The sequence below is a fragment of the Sinocyclocheilus anshuiensis genome, unplaced genomic scaffold (assembly GCF_001515605.1).
Source record: "Sinocyclocheilus anshuiensis isolate Anshui unplaced genomic scaffold, SAMN03320099.WGS_v1.1 scaffold79, whole genome shotgun sequence".
NCBI lineage: Eukaryota > Metazoa > Chordata > Actinopteri > Cypriniformes > Cyprinidae > Sinocyclocheilus > Sinocyclocheilus anshuiensis.
In genome coordinates, this window is record NW_015548213.1 from 342,203 (window position 1) to 361,667 (window position 19,465).

Consider the following 19,465-nt stretch of genomic DNA (forward strand, 5'->3'; position numbering starts at 1 on the left):
TAACAAGGATGTGCAAAAAGCTTTTTCTGTCGTGTGTGTGTGTGTGTGTGCTGGAAAGTGAGAGTGATGGGTGGGAACAGATGTAGTAACAGCAGCCCCCCAACTCCCTCCACCCGCAAGAGAGCGAGAATCTTATGACAAGTACAGCTCTCCTTCGCTCACTCTCGCCCCAAACCCCCACCCCAAATCCTTGCACAACTCGAAACCTGCCCTGCTGTTGTGTAATCCCTTGTCTTTCTACCTCTAATCATCAACAGAACCCAACAGTCTCTTACTCGACTTTCCACACCCGAATACAGGTTTTCGCTCCTCTCCCATTTCTCAACGTGCACTTCTTATTTCCAGCATCTTTCTGGTTTTCTCTTTGATTCATAGTACTAGTTTGTCTCCCAACACATTCATCAACTGTTCATTTTCCTGCAAAAACGCCCCGCCCATCATGCAAACATCCTATCAGAGGAGCGGCCCTATCTTGACTAATGAGAGCTTTGATGAGATGCTTGTTTATGGCTTCCATAAGATGATGCCTTTTATCTTTGTAAAACGTTTTACTTTACGATTTTTATTAAGGACATAAACATGTAAATGTATTTGTAATATACTTGGCACAAAGTAAATGTATTTCAAATACATTTCAGTATATGTTTGTCACTAGGGTAGTCATCCATTCATCTGTTGTTTTTAAGAAAACTACGCATTCAGACATGCTACTGTTTTTCTCCTACTATACAGGCCACAGGGTGATATGATATCATTTCTTAATTTATAATTAGTTGTCACTAAAGTGAATAGAATTTGCTTGTCAACCTCCTCTTTAGTTATTTTAAGGAGTATGGACTATCTACATTCAGCTGCAGTTGTACGTTTCTAATCGAGTGCATTCAGTACTTGGCTTGCAGGCTGTTTCTGGAGGAATTTGGTTTACCTCCATTTAGCTTCAAGGCGTATGTGAAGTGTCTCTTGCTGGCCCCCCTGATCATATCTACCATGTTGTTTTGGTCCAGCCAGCAGCAGATCCTGTTGTCCAACAGCCTTGTCACACACCCAGACACACATTCCCTTATCCTCTCTCCAAAAGAGGAAGCGGCCCAGACTGCAGAGGAGCTTCCTGTGTGGCTGCGGATGGGAAAAGGCAATTAGCAAAGAGAGAATCTCCTTCTTTTCTCCATCGTTTTACCCTCCCAAATCTCTCCCGTCCTTCCTCTTGACAACTGTTCCAACTCTCCCTCCCTCGTTTTAACACATTATCAATCTCTTTTAGTCATTAGCACACTTATTAAATCATAATCAACACTTAGAGTGCTGCTTTTTAGGTCGATGTACCTCGAGCATCTCCCATCATCCCCTCAGGAACGAACCCCTTATGACCTTCCCCTCTTAAAAGTAGCGCTTAGACCCCCCCTGCTCATCCAGATTAGCATCAACAGCCATCTGCCATGCCGGCGCCCACTAAAGCAGAGATTTTCCTGTGTGGCCGTCTGTAGTTGTCCAAAAATTGGATTAAACCAATCATGGCTTCATAGGCCACACCTATGATGTTGCCAGTTGTTTCAGCCAATCAGATCTCTGATTTTTTCCTAACCTTTGCTAGAAAGAGAATACAGAATGAAACTTCATAGTTGGCTATGACATCACACTCTGTTTTTATAATGACTCTTACACACTTGCGTTGGACATACGCTTGTAACTAGCTGTTTTCTGAATGTCAAGTTACTATAAGATACAAGCTGTTCTTCCAGTGCAATCAAAGCATCCTTGGTTTATTTGCATACCTTTTTTTCTTTTTTTCTCCAAAGTTATGGAAAATACAACAGAGGAGGCAAGAACAGAATCTGCAAATTGCACCCTTACTAGGGAGGAGGCGGAGCAAAGCGATGAGCGCCAGAGCCCCGCCCCCACAGGAACACAAACAACACACACAGGTAAATATCTATCTATCTATCTATCTATCTATCTATTGTTAGCATTGTTAGCTATCATCCATCAGTTGTCCTATTGGTCATTTTATATATCACTTAATCTATCGCTCTTTCTTTCACTCTATCTATCTATCTATCTTTCCATCCACCCATTGTTCGTTCCATTGCTCTATCTTTATATCTGTTGTTTCTTCTATCCATCTATCATCCTATCGATTGTTCTATCTATTGAGCAATCTATCTATCTATCTTTATATCAGCTATTGTTCTATCCATCATTCCTTCTATGTATCGCTCTATCATCTATCTTTCCATTCATTGTTCATCATTCTATCCATCATTGTTTTGTTTATTGTTCTATCTACTGATCTATCGATCCATCATTCTTTCTATTCATCTGTCGTTCATTCTATCACTTTTACTCCATCCATCCATCCTTTGCTCTATCCACCTATTTATCATTTGTTGTGTCTATCATTCTAGCTATTGATCTATAGATCCATCTGTCTTTCTACCCATCTATTGTTCTATCCATCTATCCATCCATCATTTGTTCTATCTTTCTGTCTGTTGCTCTGTCTGTCACTATCTTTCTACCTATCATTCATTAAAGTAATACAAAGAAATGAAAACATCCACAGAGAGTTCTACCAGTGTAGAGGAGGAAGCAAATGAATGGGAGAACGGACAGAATAGATTAGACGGAGAGATGGAGGTAGCCGATGGGGTGGACCTGTCTTCCATTAACTCCATGATGAGCACTGTGATGAAAGCAGCTCAGCTTAACGGCAGCGTAGACTCCGCCCACACCACGCCCAGTAAGGTGTCCATCAAAAGCCTCAGCACCAACCGCAGTGGAAGAAAGACCCAGGTAAGAGGTTACGAAGAATAAGAGTGAAAATCACATGCATACTTGATAAATGTGATATTAGCGAATATACATGGATTTACATGCATAAACCTGCTATTAAAATTTATATATGTAATAACAGTAAAGTAAAAGTAAAACACAGAAGATGTTTCCTAGTATTTTGTGCAGCAGAGACAGTGTTGATGTCATTTTGCGGTCGGAAACAAGAACTATTTGTGGTTATAAAACACAAAATATATTTATGATCCAAACTCAACACTGAAATGTCTCGCACTGATTCATAATTTCAAAACAAACTCGTACTGACTTAGTCCACAAATAAACCAATCAGACGAGCCATGGCAGTGTCCTTGGATGCGTTCCAATTCGCATACTTCTATTATACAAAAGTTTGTATTTTGCTGCTGATGAGAAAGTTTACAGTTTTAAGCACGTAACCAGACAGTCCACCATTGTGGCTTATTACCATTTCATAACGTTGCATTGCACACAATCAAGTTGTGTAATATCTAGCTATATAAATGACTTTAAAATTACATTTTAATTTGTTTAATGCATTTAAAAACGGTCATCTACAGTTGGCAGATTTTGCATACTGTTTTTAATGTACTGTGATGGCGTAACACTAATTCAAATTTTGCACACTAGCGATTTAAGATTAAAGTGAACTTGAATGCAGCTCTAAATAATGAATAGCTGCTGCTTATATACGTGTGTTTTTGTGGTTAGAAAGTAGTACAGGTGGGAAGGACTTTATGGATGCAGTATCCTGCTTTTAAAACGGAAAGTGACAAATGGTCTACTGGCATCTCAATCCACCTTTTGTTCACCCGGCTGCATCACATGGCTCCCATTAGAGCATGCAATTCATCCCTTAACACTCCGGTGTGGGACAACAGGTGTCGCTTTTAACCCCTTAACACTCCTGTGGAACTCTGGGGGGAAGTTTAGTCTCTGAAGTTTTGGATCCAAACCATCCACCCCCCTTAAATGTGTTCCTTCCACTTAAAAAAAAAAAAACATTTAAATTTTGCACACTAGCGATTTAAGATTAAAGTTAACTTGAATGCAGCTCTAAATAATGAATAGCTGCTGCTTATATACGTGTTTTTGTGGTTAGAAAGTAGTACAGGTGGGAAGGACTTTATGGATGCAGTATCCTGCTTTTAAAACGGAAAGTGACAAATGGTCTACTGGCATCTCAATCCACCTTTTGTTCACCCGGCTGCATCACATGGCTCCCATTAGAGCATGCAATTCATCCCTTAACACTCCGGTGTGGGACAACAGGTGTCGCTTTTAACCCCTTAACACTCCTGTGGAACTCTGGGGGGAAGTTTAGTCTCTGAAGTTTTGGATCCAAACCATCCACCCCCCTTAAATGTGTTCCTTCCACTTAAAAAAAAAAAAACATTTAAATTTTGCCTGTAGGATATTATATATAGGTATAAAATCTCATAAATTTGCATTGAAAGACATGAGTTATATCTAGAGAGCAGAATAGAAATTTGAGTGTGTGATCTTTTAGCCAGTAGGCAGTGTTTCACCTGGAGAGGCTGTAGTCTAGTTCTCAGGCCTCTATCGGTCCTTTTGAGGAAAAGTAAAGAAGTTTACAGTGTGTTGTGTAATTTACTGGATTAACTGAGAATAAAGAGACGCGCCAAAGTACAGAACACTGCAGACAGGTACTGCTGAACACAAACAGGTTCAGACAAAACCGGTAAAAAATAAAAATTGCTAACAGGTGTTTGCTCAGGTGCACCATGAATTGTAACGGTGAAAAAAATAATAATAGAAAAATGCCTTACAGCATTTACATCCACTTTTTGAATCATCCAAGGAAATCGACTTTTCAAAAGTACACATTTTTTTTAATGCTTTTTGAAAGAAGTATCTTGTGTTCATCAAGACTGCATTTGTTTGAGGAAATATATACAATAAAAACAGAAATATTGTGAAATATTATTACAATTAAAAATCACATTTTTCTATTGTAATATATTTTAAAATGTCATTTATTCCTGTGATGCAAAGCTGAATTTTCAGCATCATCGTTACTCCAGTCTTCAGTGTCACATGATTTTTCAGAAATCATTCTAATATGCTGATTTGATGCTTAAGAAACTTTTATGATTATCAGTGTTGAAAACAGTTGTGCTGCTTCACATTTTGTGATGCATTTTTTCAAGATTTTAGGAAAAACAGCAATGAACAGTACTTATTTGAAATAGAAAGCTTTACCCCCATTTTTGATAAATTTAATATATCCTTAATAAATAAATGTATTAGTTTCTTTAAAAAAAATCTTACAGACCCCAAACATTTGAATGGTAGTGCGTAGTAAGTGGATTAAACCAATTTATGACCTATAGACTTATTTTAAGCAGGTCAGTATGACTCTTGTGATGATGAAATGAATGGGACTTCCTTATATGACGAAACTATCACTGCCAATTAAGGTCAAAAAGCAAACGTTGTCTGTGAATGACACTTCCCCTCATAACATGCAGAATGGTAAATACGGTCAGCTTGAGCAGTTGGCGCTCGCTGGTCCTGAACCGAAGCCAAGAGAGTCACAGAAGGAAAACAAGCCCTACACCAGCATGCCACCAGAGGAAAAGGAAGTGCTCTTCTCTTCCTAGAGATGTTTTTGAAGATTCCAGTCTAGTTTAACCGCTTGTGTGTTTGTAGATCACATGAGCGTCTATTTATCACAGAAGGAAAACAAGCCCTACGCCAGCATGCCACCAGAGGAAAAGGAAGTGCTCTTCTCTTCCTAGAGATGTTTTTGAAGATTCCAGTCTAGTTTAACCGCTTGTGTGTTTGTAGATCACATGAGCGTCTATTTAGGGCTCTCTTGTTTTTTTCTTTATATATATTATGAGATAATAGCTACGCATTTATTTTATGACATCATATGAGTAAGCATACAAGGCATTCTGTCATGTGATGGCATCAGATCTGTTACAACAGGAACTGGTCTCACTGAACAGGGACAGTTAAAGGGACAGTTCGCCCAAAAATGAAAGTTCGGTCATCATTCAAGTTGTTCCAAACCTATATGACTCTATTTCTTATGTTGAACGTAAAAAAGGTATTTTGAGGATTGTGGGTAACCAAACAGATGTTTGGCCCCAATGGGGACCAGAAACTGAAGAAAGAAACTCATACAGGTTTGGAACAACTTGAGAGTGAGTAAATGATGACGGAATTTTCATTTTTGGGCGAACTATCCCTTTAATGATCTGATGTACTGTCAACAGCAGCGAGAGGAAGGCAGTGTGTGTGGTGTCGGTTTACACAGATTTCCACTCGAGGAGAAAGAGGAAACGGTTCTCGCTCCGTTAAGATGCTCTTCACAAAATACACAAACTCCAAAACAAAACATAACTGCAGGAGGAGAGAATTGATCATTGATTTTTGAAGACATTCAAATTTAATAAACAGAAGATCTTCAGATTCCCGATTGTGGTCTGTATTAAAATAAACGGCATTCGTGCACAAAAAAGTGAACTGTATTGCTGTGGTTTATGTGTAACAGTAGAGTGTTTGTGCTCCGTGGTCGTGCAGCAGTGACTGATGTAGTTCCTGGGGTTGAGCAAGTGTTTATTTAACAGTGAATTTAGCTCAGTATCTCACACATGCAGCATGTTCTGACAAGACATTCAAGGTCGGAAGACAAGGCCTCATTCCCTGCCTCCTGCATATGTGTTTTTACCCACGCTCCTTGAATGTGTGACTCGAAGTGATGACCATAAGACTAGCTTTTGTTTATTCTTGAATGTAATATTACAGCTGAGTTTTATTTATTTTTTTCTAATGTTTTGTGGCTTTTATTTCATGGGCTTTGAGGCTTATCTACACTACTGTTCAAAAGTGTAGGGATTTTTTTATACTTTTATTCAGCAAGGAAGCATTACATTGATCAAAAGTGACCGTAAAGACATTTATAATGTTACAAAGGAGTTCTAATTTAAATAAATGCTGTTCTTTTGAACTACATTTGAACTATTCATCAAAAAATCCTGAAAAAAAGTATCACGGTTTACAAAACATAAGCAGAACATCTGTTTTCAACATTAATAGTAATCAGATGTGTTTCTTGAGCAACAAATCAGCATATTAGAATGATTTCTGAAGGATCATGTGACACTGAAGACTGGAGTAATGATGCGAAAATTCAGCTTTGCATCAGAGGAATAAATTACATTTTAAAATATATTCACATAGAGAACAGTTATTTAAATTTATAATAATATTTCACAATATTACTGTTTTTTTTTTATCAAATAAATGCAGCCTTGTTGTGCTGAAGAAACTTTGAAAAACATTTAAAAATCCCCCACATTTTGAATGGTAAAGTTAAATAAAATAAAAGTTGACAAAATAAACTTTTATTACATATACACTTTGAAAATATTTGTTTTTAAGTGTACTCTGGTGTGCAAAAACAGCTTTTGTGCCAGCAAGATGTCAAATTTGCATCATCGTGCTTTAAAACACAAGCTTTTGGCACATAGTATAATACAGTGCTCTGTGTATGCTGTAGAGATTTATAACTACATACAGTTCATCTCATATTTGTTTCAGGAAGCCAAAGATGACAGCGGGTGTATCGTCTGTCCACTGTGCGATAAGAGCTTTCAGACCCAACACCAGTTCACCATGCACATCCGCCAGGTAACCTGCACTTGTTCAGCATACTGCTGCATACCTGTTGATTTCTTTAATTAAAGTCTGTACAAATTAGCAAAGATGGCGGAATATTTGAGCATTTTCAGAAGCCACTTAGACAAGACAATATATTGAGCTAGCTGACCCAAATGTCTTTTCTCCAGCACAACACCAATAGCGGGACTTCGGACCACTCTTGCAGTATCTGCGGGAAGGCTCTGAGCTCGGCGAGCTCTCTGGATCGTCACATGCTAGTGCACAGTGGAGAGAGACCCTACACATGCTCTGTGTGCCATCAGACTTTCACCACCAATGGCAACATGCACAGGTCAGTGAGTTTTCAAACTAAAAATGATTTGCAATCTGGAGCAAAAATGTGTCACTTGGGTTGAAGATTTTGATTCGCACAACAGAAATTTTTCTTAAGACAGCATGCACACATTTAACTTCCATAATGTGATGAATTATTAAGGAAAATGGAAGATTCAGTGGGACTTTATACATTGGGATATAATTTGATTTTGAGAGTATTAACTTTTTTGGCAGAAACCTTTTTTTTCACCCACAAGGCCTTGGTTATGTTGCACAATTCTTTTCAGAGGTGTGGAAAGTTATTGCATTTTGGTTAAAGGTAATAACTTTTTTTAAATAACATTTTTAAAGCTTTTTTAATTTAAACCATATTCATGAATTGTGCATTGCTTTATAAAGTTAGTCCTGGTTTCATACTGTTTTTCAGCTAATAAAGTGTAACTATCAAATTATTATTTCGACTAAGGATTGAGTTTATGGTTTCATACATGCACATCTTTGTGAACCGTTGAGTATTCAAACTCAACTTGTCTGAAATGCTGTGATAAACAGCAGTGAGTAACTATACATGTGTGTGATTTATAGATGTGCAGGAGCAGCATGACCAAGTGGTTGCTAGTGTTTTGCTATGCAGCTGTTGGAGTGTTTTTACCGATTGCTACGGTTGCTAAGGTCTTTTAAGTGGATGCTAGTGTGTTGCTATGCAGGTGCAAGAGTCTTTTAAGTGGTTTCAGTGGTTTTCTAGAGTTGCTAAGGTAATTTAAGAGGTTGCTATGGTGTTCTAGGGTTGCTAAGGTGTTTTGGGTGGTTGCTATGGTGTTCTGGGGTTGCTAAGGTGTTTTAAGTGGTTGCTATGTGTTCTAGAGTTGCTAAGGTGTTTTAAGTGGTTGCTAGTGTGTTGCTATGCAGGTGCAAGAGTCTTCTAAGTGGTTGCAATGGTGTTCTGGAGTTGCTAAGGTGATTTAAGTGGTTGCTATGATGTTCTAGAGCTGCTAAGGTGTTTTAAATAGTTGTTAGTGCATTGCTATACAGCTTGCTAGGGTGTTTTGAGTGGTGGCTATGTGGTTGCTCAGGTGTTTTAGGGTTGCTAAGGTCTTCTAAGAATTTGCTAGGGTGTTTTGGGTGGTTGTCAAAAAAAAGTTCACCCCCAAGAGTGTATCAAGCATCATTTAAGAAGTTGAACTGTTCGGAGGTGTGTGTTGGGCTTTTTAGAGAAGTGAAAGCTTGTTGGTTGATTACATCCCTCAGGCCTCACCCTGCCTTCACATGCGCTGAAGAGTCGCCCAGAGGATGAGTGCACCACAAAGATAAATGAAAAGGCGTTGGTTTGTTTGTGTATGTTGGTGCTCATACGTGTGCTACCACTGGGGTTCATCAGCTCTGTAGCCTTTGCTTTTTTTTTAAGGAGAGAGAGCTTTGCAGGAAGCGAAGAGTGACTTTAAAGCAACTCCCCCATTTTGGTCATGGTATCTTCTCCCAGCAGGCCTTGCTGATGGAGGGGGTAAACATGAACTTCCTCCCAAGGTTGCAAAGGTTGATGGTGAAGTGTATTTGGGGGATCAGTGTATGTGGATGGCTCTTAACGGCCCCTTGCATAAGCGCTCTGTAAATTGCAGTTTTCTGGTAGCAAGCAGAAGTAAAGTGGAATTAGGGCGGAATTGGAAATACTACACTAAGTTTGATTTGCATGGAATGTGCGGCTGTGACCGATGTGAAGGGAATCTGGTTTTACTACATGAGCTGTTACTGTCCTGATAACATCTCATCTTTTCCAAAGTTTTTGTACGAGTATAGTTTTATTAATAATGGTTACTAGGGTGTTCTTTAGGGTCCTATGAAATCGGTTTTATTTTTTCTCAGTCAGTTTTTTTTTTTTTTTTTTTTTCCAAATTCTGTTTTTTCCCCCCCGTTTTAATTTTTCTAGACTCTGTTTTAATGATTAAATTACATTTTTATTAATCAAAAAGCATGTCTAATTAATTGAAATCATGAAACTTACACAATTTAACAGCAATTTATTAAAAGTTTAACAAAAGTAAAACATTTTTAAGCCCTATGAAATGTTTTACTTTTTCCCAAATTCAGTTTTATTTATTTTGACCAAATACTGTTTTCCATCATTTTTCTGGATTCCATTTCAATTTTGATTCATTAAACTGTAATAATCAAAATCATCTCTAATTAACTGATTTTATATATATATGTTTTAATTCTTTCTTCTTTTTTCCTCCAGAAATACTGTAATGTGTATTTAAATTTTTCTGCTAAATAAATTCTGGTAAATGTTTTTTTTCCTGGTAAATATTCCCTAAAAATAACGTTTTAATAATTATTATTAGTAACAATACTATCATTACATTAAGTAATATATTTGTCACGGTTTCTTCAAGTTAACTTTTGTTTTGATGGGTTGATGTGAAGACCTTTAAGTTTCTGTTTTACTCAAAAGAAATGGTAAAATGCTCATGAAGTGACTCTCAGAGCAGTTCTAGAGATTATATTCATGTTTATGTACTCATATATTGAGGCAGCAGAGGCAGAAAACACCGCAAGCGTCATGCGCACTTCAGTATGTGTGTAGTAAAGAAACCACGTGTCTGCCCCATTCATTCGTGATCGAACATGCAGGATTCATATTTAAATCATTATTTTTGAGGCTTAATATTCACAGACACTAGTCCATATCGCACTTTGATTTAAGTGTACTGACCTACTTTTGATTTATCCATCCAAAATTTGGCAGATTCCGTGACATTCCGCATTATACTGTAAATTCCGTTTTTATGACTGGATTCCATGATTCCATCCGTGTTTTCCACATCGTGGAAAGCATAGGGCCCTATGTGTTCTTGAATCATATGTACAAGTCTTGTTTTCATTCCTGTCAAAAATGACTAACTATTGGCCATACTAAAGTCTGGTGGACCAAGTTGAGCCCAGTTTCTATATTCTGGGCTCTAGATATGTCCAAGATGCTGTCCATTCAAGACATGAAACCTGATAGAAATATTTGAGCAGTTTTTCAGTTCTGAAAAAAAGTTTGCTGATAGTTTTGAAGCCTCATGCATGTCCAAGGAAGCTGTCCATGTAGTTGACAAAGAGGCAGCCATCTTGTGCCAAAGCATCACATGGTTAGATAGGGGCCCTGAGGAGGAGGGAGACACTGCTGCCATGGCGAAAGATCACAACTTCACAGAGGAAAGTCAGTGTGCATTCTGATTGGCTGCTTTTATTTGCTTTAACTCTTTAGGTCTTAGTTACACCACTGAACAGCCACAGGTTTGCAGGGGGTGCCCTTGCTCTGACATTGCTTGGAAGAGAGGAAACTTTCTGACACCACAGTGCCCTCTGTCTGTGCTCTGCGGGAGCGCGATGGAATGCTTAGATTGGATGGAATGAACCTGTTTATGCATCAACAAGTTTTATGATCCTTTACAGATTAGCCAGGCTGCTCGTGAAATGTCCATACTGACATCCTTCATTCAAGGACAGCAAACTTCATTCTAGTGCAGTAGAAAAAGCATTACTGCCCCATTACATTTTAAATGAATTGAAACACATCTGCATGACTCAGATTCAGTCATACCATTCCTAAGTACTAGCAATAATCAACTAATTAGTATTTTTCAGAGGATAAGCTGTCATCCTATATGAGGTTACTGTGGTGATGATTTCCATCCAATCAGAGTTTGCTGACTTGTGTGCTGTCAGTGTGCTGGTTTTCTGTGATTGGTCAGAGGCAAAGTCAGAGTCCAGAGCAGAGAGATATAACGGCCTGTCAGGTCCTCACACGACTGTCCAACATACTGCCTGCTATTAATAAACCACTGACTGCAGAGTGAAAACTGAGACATGCAAGACCATGGGATGTCTGACCTTTTTTACACTTGCACATGCATGTACACTTCCAAAGTACTTTTATGAGATAAACTTTTATAGGTCCACGGATATAAAGCTCGGTTAATCCCCTTCCTGGATTCATCCAGCAGACTTGTTTGATTTGAAATGTAAACTTTGATTGTACAGTAAATATAAATCTTTTTGTCATATAGGTATAGTGTGAGTGATATTTTGGGAAACAGTGGGTTTAAAACTTTTACTTGAGTCTAACATTCATCTTTATTAGGCCTCCAATTCCTACTTGTCTTGACTGGTTTCCTCAAGATCTCTCTGGATAACAGAGGATCAACTTCTGGCCCTCTCCATGCAACATTACCACTCTCTTTTCCGTTGATCTCTACCCGCCATCTTGGACTCACATATGCGCATATAGAGGCTGTGGGATAATTGCATGAGTTTCCAGACCATTGGTGTCTTCCCATTACAGTCCTTTCTGTTGGCTCCCAATGGGATGAACAGGGGTTCCTCTACCCTAATTTCTAGAATATTATTCATGAACTGCTCATCTATCAAACAAGTGGGAGGCATCTGTAAATGTCCTCAAGATGCAACTCCTTCCCAAGAAATTCTTCCATAACCATTAACCCTGTAGTGCCCAAGCGTTTTGCAAAGAACAGAATCATTTGTGATGCTCGCTTGTTTGTAAATGCCCAAATGCAGTTTTAAAGCACACTCCATTGTCTGTTTTCAGACACATGAAGATCCACGAGAAGGATGCCAGCTCCATCCCCAACAGTCCGACTCTGTCTCCACGTAAGCGACGACGTACCTCTACAGCCAAACGCAAACTAAGCCACGATGAAGACATTGAGAAGACAGAGGAGACAACCAGCAAAAAGGTAAATGTAGTTCCACTATCTTATCCAGTACCCCAAGAGGTGCTCTCAAAATTGGGCTACAAATAGCTGACGGTGACCTGTGTGCTGCAGGTCAAAGAGGATAGCGTTGTAGATGAGCAGAGTTTGAACAAAGGACAGGAAGAAGTCTTGACCTGTCCTATCTGCTTCAAGACCCTCACCTGCAGAAACGACTTTGATGCCCACATGGAGTCCCATCCTGACACTACACTGAGGTACAATCCCATACATCAGTAGATTAAATTCAGTGAAAAGTGCTTCCAAAAACAATTTGATTATGTAACACAAACACAAGAGACGCATGAGTTTAATTCAGGACTGACAGGTTTAGTAACAAAGTTTAGGGTTTGATAATGGAACAGTTCTGGCCCTTCCTACACTCAGTTTTCCGTTCAGTATATTTATAGCTGTCCATTAAGCTCAGACAGGAATGTTGTCCCTTTGTTTGAGGTGCGAGTTGTATTGCAAGGGGACGCCAGTAGCTGGGGATTTAGGCTGGATCCCTGCAGTTGCTGGGAGATATAGTGGCATGCTTTGTGCTGGAACACTCATAATTTAACACATCCGAATAGAGACGGGGCAACTCCTCTTGCTTACAAACTATGCAAAGGGATTTTGTTTCAGTGGGATTTGCCTTTTATATTGTGGTGCATGTTAAAAACACATTTGGTTGGTTTAGATAGAAATCTTTTATCTTATCGAGCTTGAGAGTTTGGAACTATGTTTGTTTTGCTGAAATGTTATTGGCTGAGAATGATCATACCTACATGACTGTAATCCTGTCGATGTGTCCCCCTCCCACTCCTGAGAGGCCTAAGAGGTTCTTCCCTTCCCCCCGCATGTGGCCCCCAGGCTTAGGGCAAGGGAGTGGCACGAAGAGGAAAGAGGGGAAAATGGAGGGGGGACAGACCACAGAGGTTGTGTAGCTGGGGGGCATTTAATGAGACACAGGAGGAGACTTCAGGAAGATGCATTCTGCAGGACATCTCTGTAGTAGTGTGTGCATGCATGCATGTGTGTAAGATTGTAGCTGTATCCCTGGAGACGTCAGACTGCAGAATATTCACCCAACCGATGGGTACCTCCTCTAGTTAATGGATAGCTGTACGGCATGGCTCTGGGAGAAGGAAGTTGGCAGGGCCTGTCTGATTGTGTTTCAGAGCAGCATTATTGTTCTATGGAAGTACTGCAAATTTAGCACTAATCCTGTGTAATCACAAGAGCTAAGAGTGCTAGTTAAGAGGATCTAGACTGCTGTGAATTGGGTTCCACTCTGAAGAGTTCTAAAAGCAGCAAAACAACTACACACATACCAAAAGTCCCAATAATGCTTTTCAAGATACAGACGTGTTATCTGGCTTACCCAACCAGCCCTTCCAATAAGACGGACACTCCCATACATACATGCTATAATAAAATGAAGAGTTCCAACTCTGAAACCTGATTGGATGAACCACGTTTGAAGCCACTGCAGAATAGCCAATAGAAACAACAGCATCCTGGACAGGGAAAGCTTAGTGCTTAGTGTAATTATAGGTAACAGTGCTTGAACTCTTTGTAACAGGCAAGCTAAATTTTGCTTCTCATGGCTTTCTCATGCAAAACTTACAAATTTTTAAACCATTCTCAAGCATTGGTCCTAACCCTATTTTCACTTCAAAGCATTATGTGCCTTATGTGCATAGGTGGATGTTCATGCTATGCCTTACATTGTATTGTCTTTGTCTACTGAGATAAAAGCAGCTTACAGTCCCTATGGACACGTCATCACCATGATCAGGGGCAGGGCATGTGACAAGACCAATGCACAGCGTCACATACATTAGCCAGCTGTCTTATGCAGCACCCTACAAACACAGAAAGAGTGCCATTGTAGGCAAGGGTGTGGTTATCATCGACTTTCCAGCTCTTAGTTAATTCACTTAGGAAATCCCAGCTCTATTTTCCCTGTGCGGATGTCTCCACAGTACACTGTAGATTGGATGCTGTATTTATTTCGTATTTGCATATATAACATGCGGATTGATTCTTTTATAACGTGTGTGTTCTTGAAATCAACACCTCACATTAGTATTTTTATTCCTAGATGTGATTTATGCTGCATCTCATTCCGGACACAACGAAGTTTGCTCCGCCACAATGCAGCTACCCATAAGCAGCTACCCACAGACCCCAACGGACAACCCTTTATTCAGAACAACCCATCCATCCCTCTTGGCTTTAATGATCTGGCTTTCATTGACTTTTCATGCCAGAAGTTCCCGCAAATTGCCCAGGTAACTTGTGCTTGATCTGCACAATATGTAAAAGTTCTTTATCTTGTCTGTAATATCTGAGAGTTTTGTTAAGTTTCAATTTTATTTTCAATTTTATTTTAAACCCACAGATTTGGTGTGAAACCAACCTTCGGCGATGCACTGGCAAATTCCATCGTTTTGTATGTGACTCATGCGATAAGGCATTCCCTCTCAGCTCGGCGCTGGACTTGCACAAAGCCTCTCATGAGACTTCCAGTGGCACCCAAGAGACAATTTCACCATTAATTATGAAAGATGAGCCTCCCACTCCTGAGAAAAGTAGCTTCATGGACTCCCTGGGCTTGCAGCACATCTCTCAGGTTAAGCCTGCCCCCTCAGAAGAGGATGTCCAGCAGGCCAAGCTAGATAGCATTCGGGTTATCCACGTGGAGCAGAATCAGTCCTCTGTACCTCAGGAGGCTGGCCTTGTTGGAGGGGTTAACCTGTCTCTTGTAGACCCAACGACTCTTCATGGTCTGTCCCATCAAGAGGCTCTCAAACTGCTGTCCCTTCAGCCCTTCCAGACTGGTTTTCTGGTGCAACCAGATGGTGGTATGGTAGTGAAGCCAGTTTGTGGTGAATCCAACATGGAACTCGCTGATATACAGCAAATAATCAAAGTAACTTCCACTGCCCCTAACCAGATCACGCTCCCATCCTTATCCAAGGCGCCTTGTAGTGCCGTGCAGTCGGGCTACAAGCAGATGCCTCCACTCAAGCCAAAGCCCTTGGTGGCTCCCAGAACCAGTATGGTAGCTTCAACTCCACCACCCCTATTGAACACCCAGCAAGCTTCCTTGGGCTGTGTCAGCCCTAACCTCCCACCCCCTGCCAGCCATCCTCTCAAGACAGTTCGGGACCTCTCCCCATCTTCCTCATCCAATTCTGCGAACAACCACGCTTCGGCAGAGAGGATACAAATGGAGGCCGACTGCATGGGAGATGCCCATACCCCAATGGACATGGATGAAAGACATATCAAACAGGAGAACGGCAAGTTAGAAGAGACCACTGGAAAGAAGGGAACATCTCAAAAGGGCTCGTACCCCTGCCGATTTTGTGACCAGGTCTTTGCATTTTCTGGTGTACTGCAGGCACATATGCGATATCATTTGGGCATCCTACCCCACCAATGCAATATCTGCGACTATGTTGCCCCAGACAAGGCAACGCTGATCCGTCATTTGAGAACGCACAGTGGTGAACGTCCCTATGTCTGCCGGCTCTGCCATTACCCATTTACTGTCAAGGCTAACTGTGAGCGACACCTTCGCAAAAAGCACATGAAAAGCAATCGCAAGGAGATTGAGAAAAACATTAAGTATGTTACCTCGTCCACAGCAGACGTACTGGAGCAGGCTGGAACTAGTGAAACTACCTGCCGCTTCTGCGGGGAGGACCTAAAGACCTTCCGAGCCCTGCAGATACACTTGCGCACTCACAATGGCTGCCAGCGAAAGCCATTTGAGTGCAACCGTTGTGGAGCAGCTTTCCTTGCTAAGCGTAACTGTATCCATCACCTTCTGAAACAACATCCAGAGGTCCAAGAGCAGGATATTGAAAAGCACATAATCACTCTTCTAGCTGCATCATCCCAAAATAGCCCAAATCCATCTCCTCTCAATGGGGTTCCTCCTAGCACTGTAGTGCAGCCTATCAAAGTTGAGGACCTTAGCTTTTACAACGTAGATATAGATCAACCTCTGGACTTCTCTAACAAAAGCCGTGGGAGCAGCAATGCTGGAAGTGTGAGTGGATCTCCTGGGAACAAAATTGAACCTGTCTCTTATGACTCTAGCATGGAACCAATTGACCTCTCTATTCCTAAGAATCCTGTGAAGAAGCTTAAACAAGACATCGAGGCCACATTGCCAAGGGAGGTTAAGAAAGAACAGTCATCCATTAGCATACTTGCACAAGCTCTTCAGGCCGAGAAGTCCAATGATGAGAAGTCTCAACCTCTTGGATGCTACCAGGTCCCTGTTGCTTTGTCCTCCCTTACTGGTACCACTAATGCTGCAGGAAGGCTCTTGCGTTTAAAGCCCCTGCTTCCTAAACCTTCCTCTGCTGCTGTGAAGGAGCTTCCACCACTAGCATCCATTGCTCAGATCATTTCCTCAGTTTCTGGTGCCCCTGACCTTCTTAAATGGGACAACACTAGTAGTCTTCAGGCTGATTCTGACACACATGGCAAGCAAGAATCACCAGATATTTTGACAGAAGAGCTCCCACTAGAGAGCTCAAAAAAGAGGTCCAGGAAAAGGCCTACCAACAGCACAGTGAAAGAGAAACCTGTGATGAATGCCACAGACCCAAGTATTGATTTGGAGTCTAGTGGGGAGTTTGCTAGTGTTGAGAGGATGTTGGCAACCACTGATGCCAACAAGTTCAGCGCCTATCTTCAGACCAACACAATTGATTTGGCAAGAAAAGGCGGGCAGCAGCCAGGTGCTAGTGACGAGAAAGAAGTGAATGATGAGAAACACTTGCCAGCCCAGCAGTCCAAAGGAAAGAAGAATGCATACTCAAATTCTGTGCAAAAGATGACTTGCCCCTTTTGTCCCAGAGTTTTCCCTTGGTCCAGCTCGCTTCAGCGCCACATGTTAACACACACAGGTGTGTAAAGTTTTACAGGGTTGATGTACACCTTCTGTTTTACATTTACATTTAGTCATTTAGCAGACGCTTTTATCCAAAGCGACTTGCAAATGATGACAATGGAAGCAATCAAAATCAACAAAAGAGCAATATGCAAGTGCAATGACAAGTCTCAGTTAGCCTAACGCAATAAACGTAGCAAGGTTTTTTTTTTTTTATTATATAATCAGGGCTCGAAATTAACTTTTTTACTTGGTAGCACTGGTGCTCCCAACTTCAAAAAGTTAGGAGCACCAGCAAAAATTTAGGAGCACTCCCCAAAAATTCAGGAGCATCACAACTACAAATTATATATTAACAGATTTTATCCTTACATTCGTAACTTTAATGCAGATTTTGTATTGGTTAATATTAGCTGTCAATCTCTCAGTCACTGCTTTACGCTAACTACCATGAGGAAAAAAAAGGGCTGAAGAAGAGAGAAAATTAAAAGAACACTGACAGATTTATTTTGTAAACAACCTAAAGTTAAGCTCTTCTTTGGCGAGGGTTAGGATGGTGTATGCGGTGTTAAATTTTACATTCAGCTCTGCCAGTTGCACCGAACGGCTGGCTATCAACACTCAGAAGGCACATACTCTGAACGTTTGTAGAGAAATGAAAACAGGTCGCATGACAACAATTATATGCACTCGCACATATGCTCCCAAATATATTTTGAGGTCGCACAGATTAAATTTCGGGAGCATATGCGACCAAAATGGTCGCAATTGCGAGCCTTGTAAATTAAAAGAAAGCAGATAGAATAGAAAAAGAATAGGGCAAGCTAGTGTTAGAGGCCTTTTGTTGGAGGGTCAAGTAAAGATTTGTTTTACCCCTGCAATTTATTTTCCTGATTTTATTTTGTATTCCTTTAAAAGGTCAGAAGCCATATCCTTGTCGCCAGTGTGATGCCTTCTTCTCGACCAAGTCCAATTGTGAGCGACATCTTTTACGCAAGCATGGCGTTTCCAACAGAGTGCTTCGACGCAATGGTGCAATACCCAAGCCTAAGGAAGCAGAGGAAGGCTCACCAGAGAGTGCAGGTATCAAAAATAATATATAATAGAAACTTTGAATTGCTTAAGTACTTTAGACTAAGTATTTCTTTATCTGTTGATAGAGGTTAAAACTGCACGTTATTACCTAAAATGTAATGGGTCAATGTATATTTCAGAGAGCTCATCTGAGACGGAGCTTCTTGTGAGTGAGGCAATGGATCTCACAAGATCAGACCCTGAGAAGCCTGTAGCATCAGATGCTGAGAAACCTTCACCAGCTAAGCCGACAGAGGCAGCCGTGGTAGAGCCTCTTCCTCACAAAGAAGAGGAGGACCCAACAGCCCTCAAGTCTTTGAAGCACAATGACCCAGAAAAAGAGGATGGCGATTCCCATAGCAATAAGACCCTTGACTTGACCTTTGTTTCCAAGCCAAAGGATTTCAAGATCACTGAGAAAGACAAGCCGCAGTCCTCCCCTACAGCAGATAGCGACATGTCTGACAAAGCAACACCTCAGGAGGAGTCCAAATTGACCTGCAAGAGTTGCAAGAAGAGCTTCCGCTTTGCTGCTACCTTGGCCAGACACGAGAAAGTTCACCAGCTGGATGTAGCATCAGACTCCACTAATGGACCGGAACAAAGCCTCACAAAATCAGATGATCCAATTGTGCCTTGTGAAAATAAGAAAGAGGTTACAGAAGAAGAGGTGGAGAGTGTAAGGAAGGGCACAGCAGAGAACGAGGGAATGGGCAGTGTGGTGGAGATTGGGTCTGAGGAGGATAAAGAGGAGAGGAGTGATGAAGAGGGAGCTGCAACTGAACCAAAGAGTGCTGAGGGAGAGACTGAAGAACCTGGCAGCAAGCCGGACAAGAGGAAAAAGGTGTGCAGTATATGCAATAAACGTTTCTGGAGCCTTCAGGACCTCACCAGACACATGCGCTCTCACACAGGTAATGACCATGCTAAAAACATACTTGATTGGTATAGATTGGTAAAT

At 40.8% G+C, this 19,465-nt stretch overlaps 1 protein-coding gene across 6 annotated transcripts in view; it reads left to right on the plus strand.

Moving 5' to 3' along the window:
- Positions 1-19,465, plus strand: part of LOC107653799 (ras-responsive element-binding protein 1-like) — a 55,717-nt gene that overhangs the window by 33,246 nt on the left and 3,006 nt on the right. For 5 of the 6 annotated variants that reach the window (XM_016440623.1, XM_016440624.1, XM_016440625.1 and 2 more), the window contains 10 exons: positions 1,797-1,922; positions 2,561-2,790; positions 7,381-7,470; positions 7,629-7,792; positions 12,368-12,515; positions 12,606-12,748; positions 14,620-14,809; positions 14,920-17,446; positions 18,349-18,513; positions 18,645-19,418. In XM_016440623.1, the coding sequence (XP_016296109.1) occupies positions 1,797-1,922; positions 2,561-2,790; positions 7,381-7,470; positions 7,629-7,792; positions 12,368-12,515; positions 12,606-12,748; positions 14,620-14,809; positions 14,920-17,446; positions 18,349-18,513; positions 18,645-19,418 (4,557 nt within the window). Of the gene's footprint in view, positions 1-1,796; positions 1,923-2,560; positions 2,791-7,380; positions 7,471-7,628; positions 7,793-12,367; positions 12,516-12,605; positions 12,749-14,619; positions 14,810-14,919; positions 17,447-18,348; positions 18,514-18,644; positions 19,419-19,465 lie in introns of those variants that run through there. The other variant, XM_016440627.1, reaches the window with a different exon arrangement.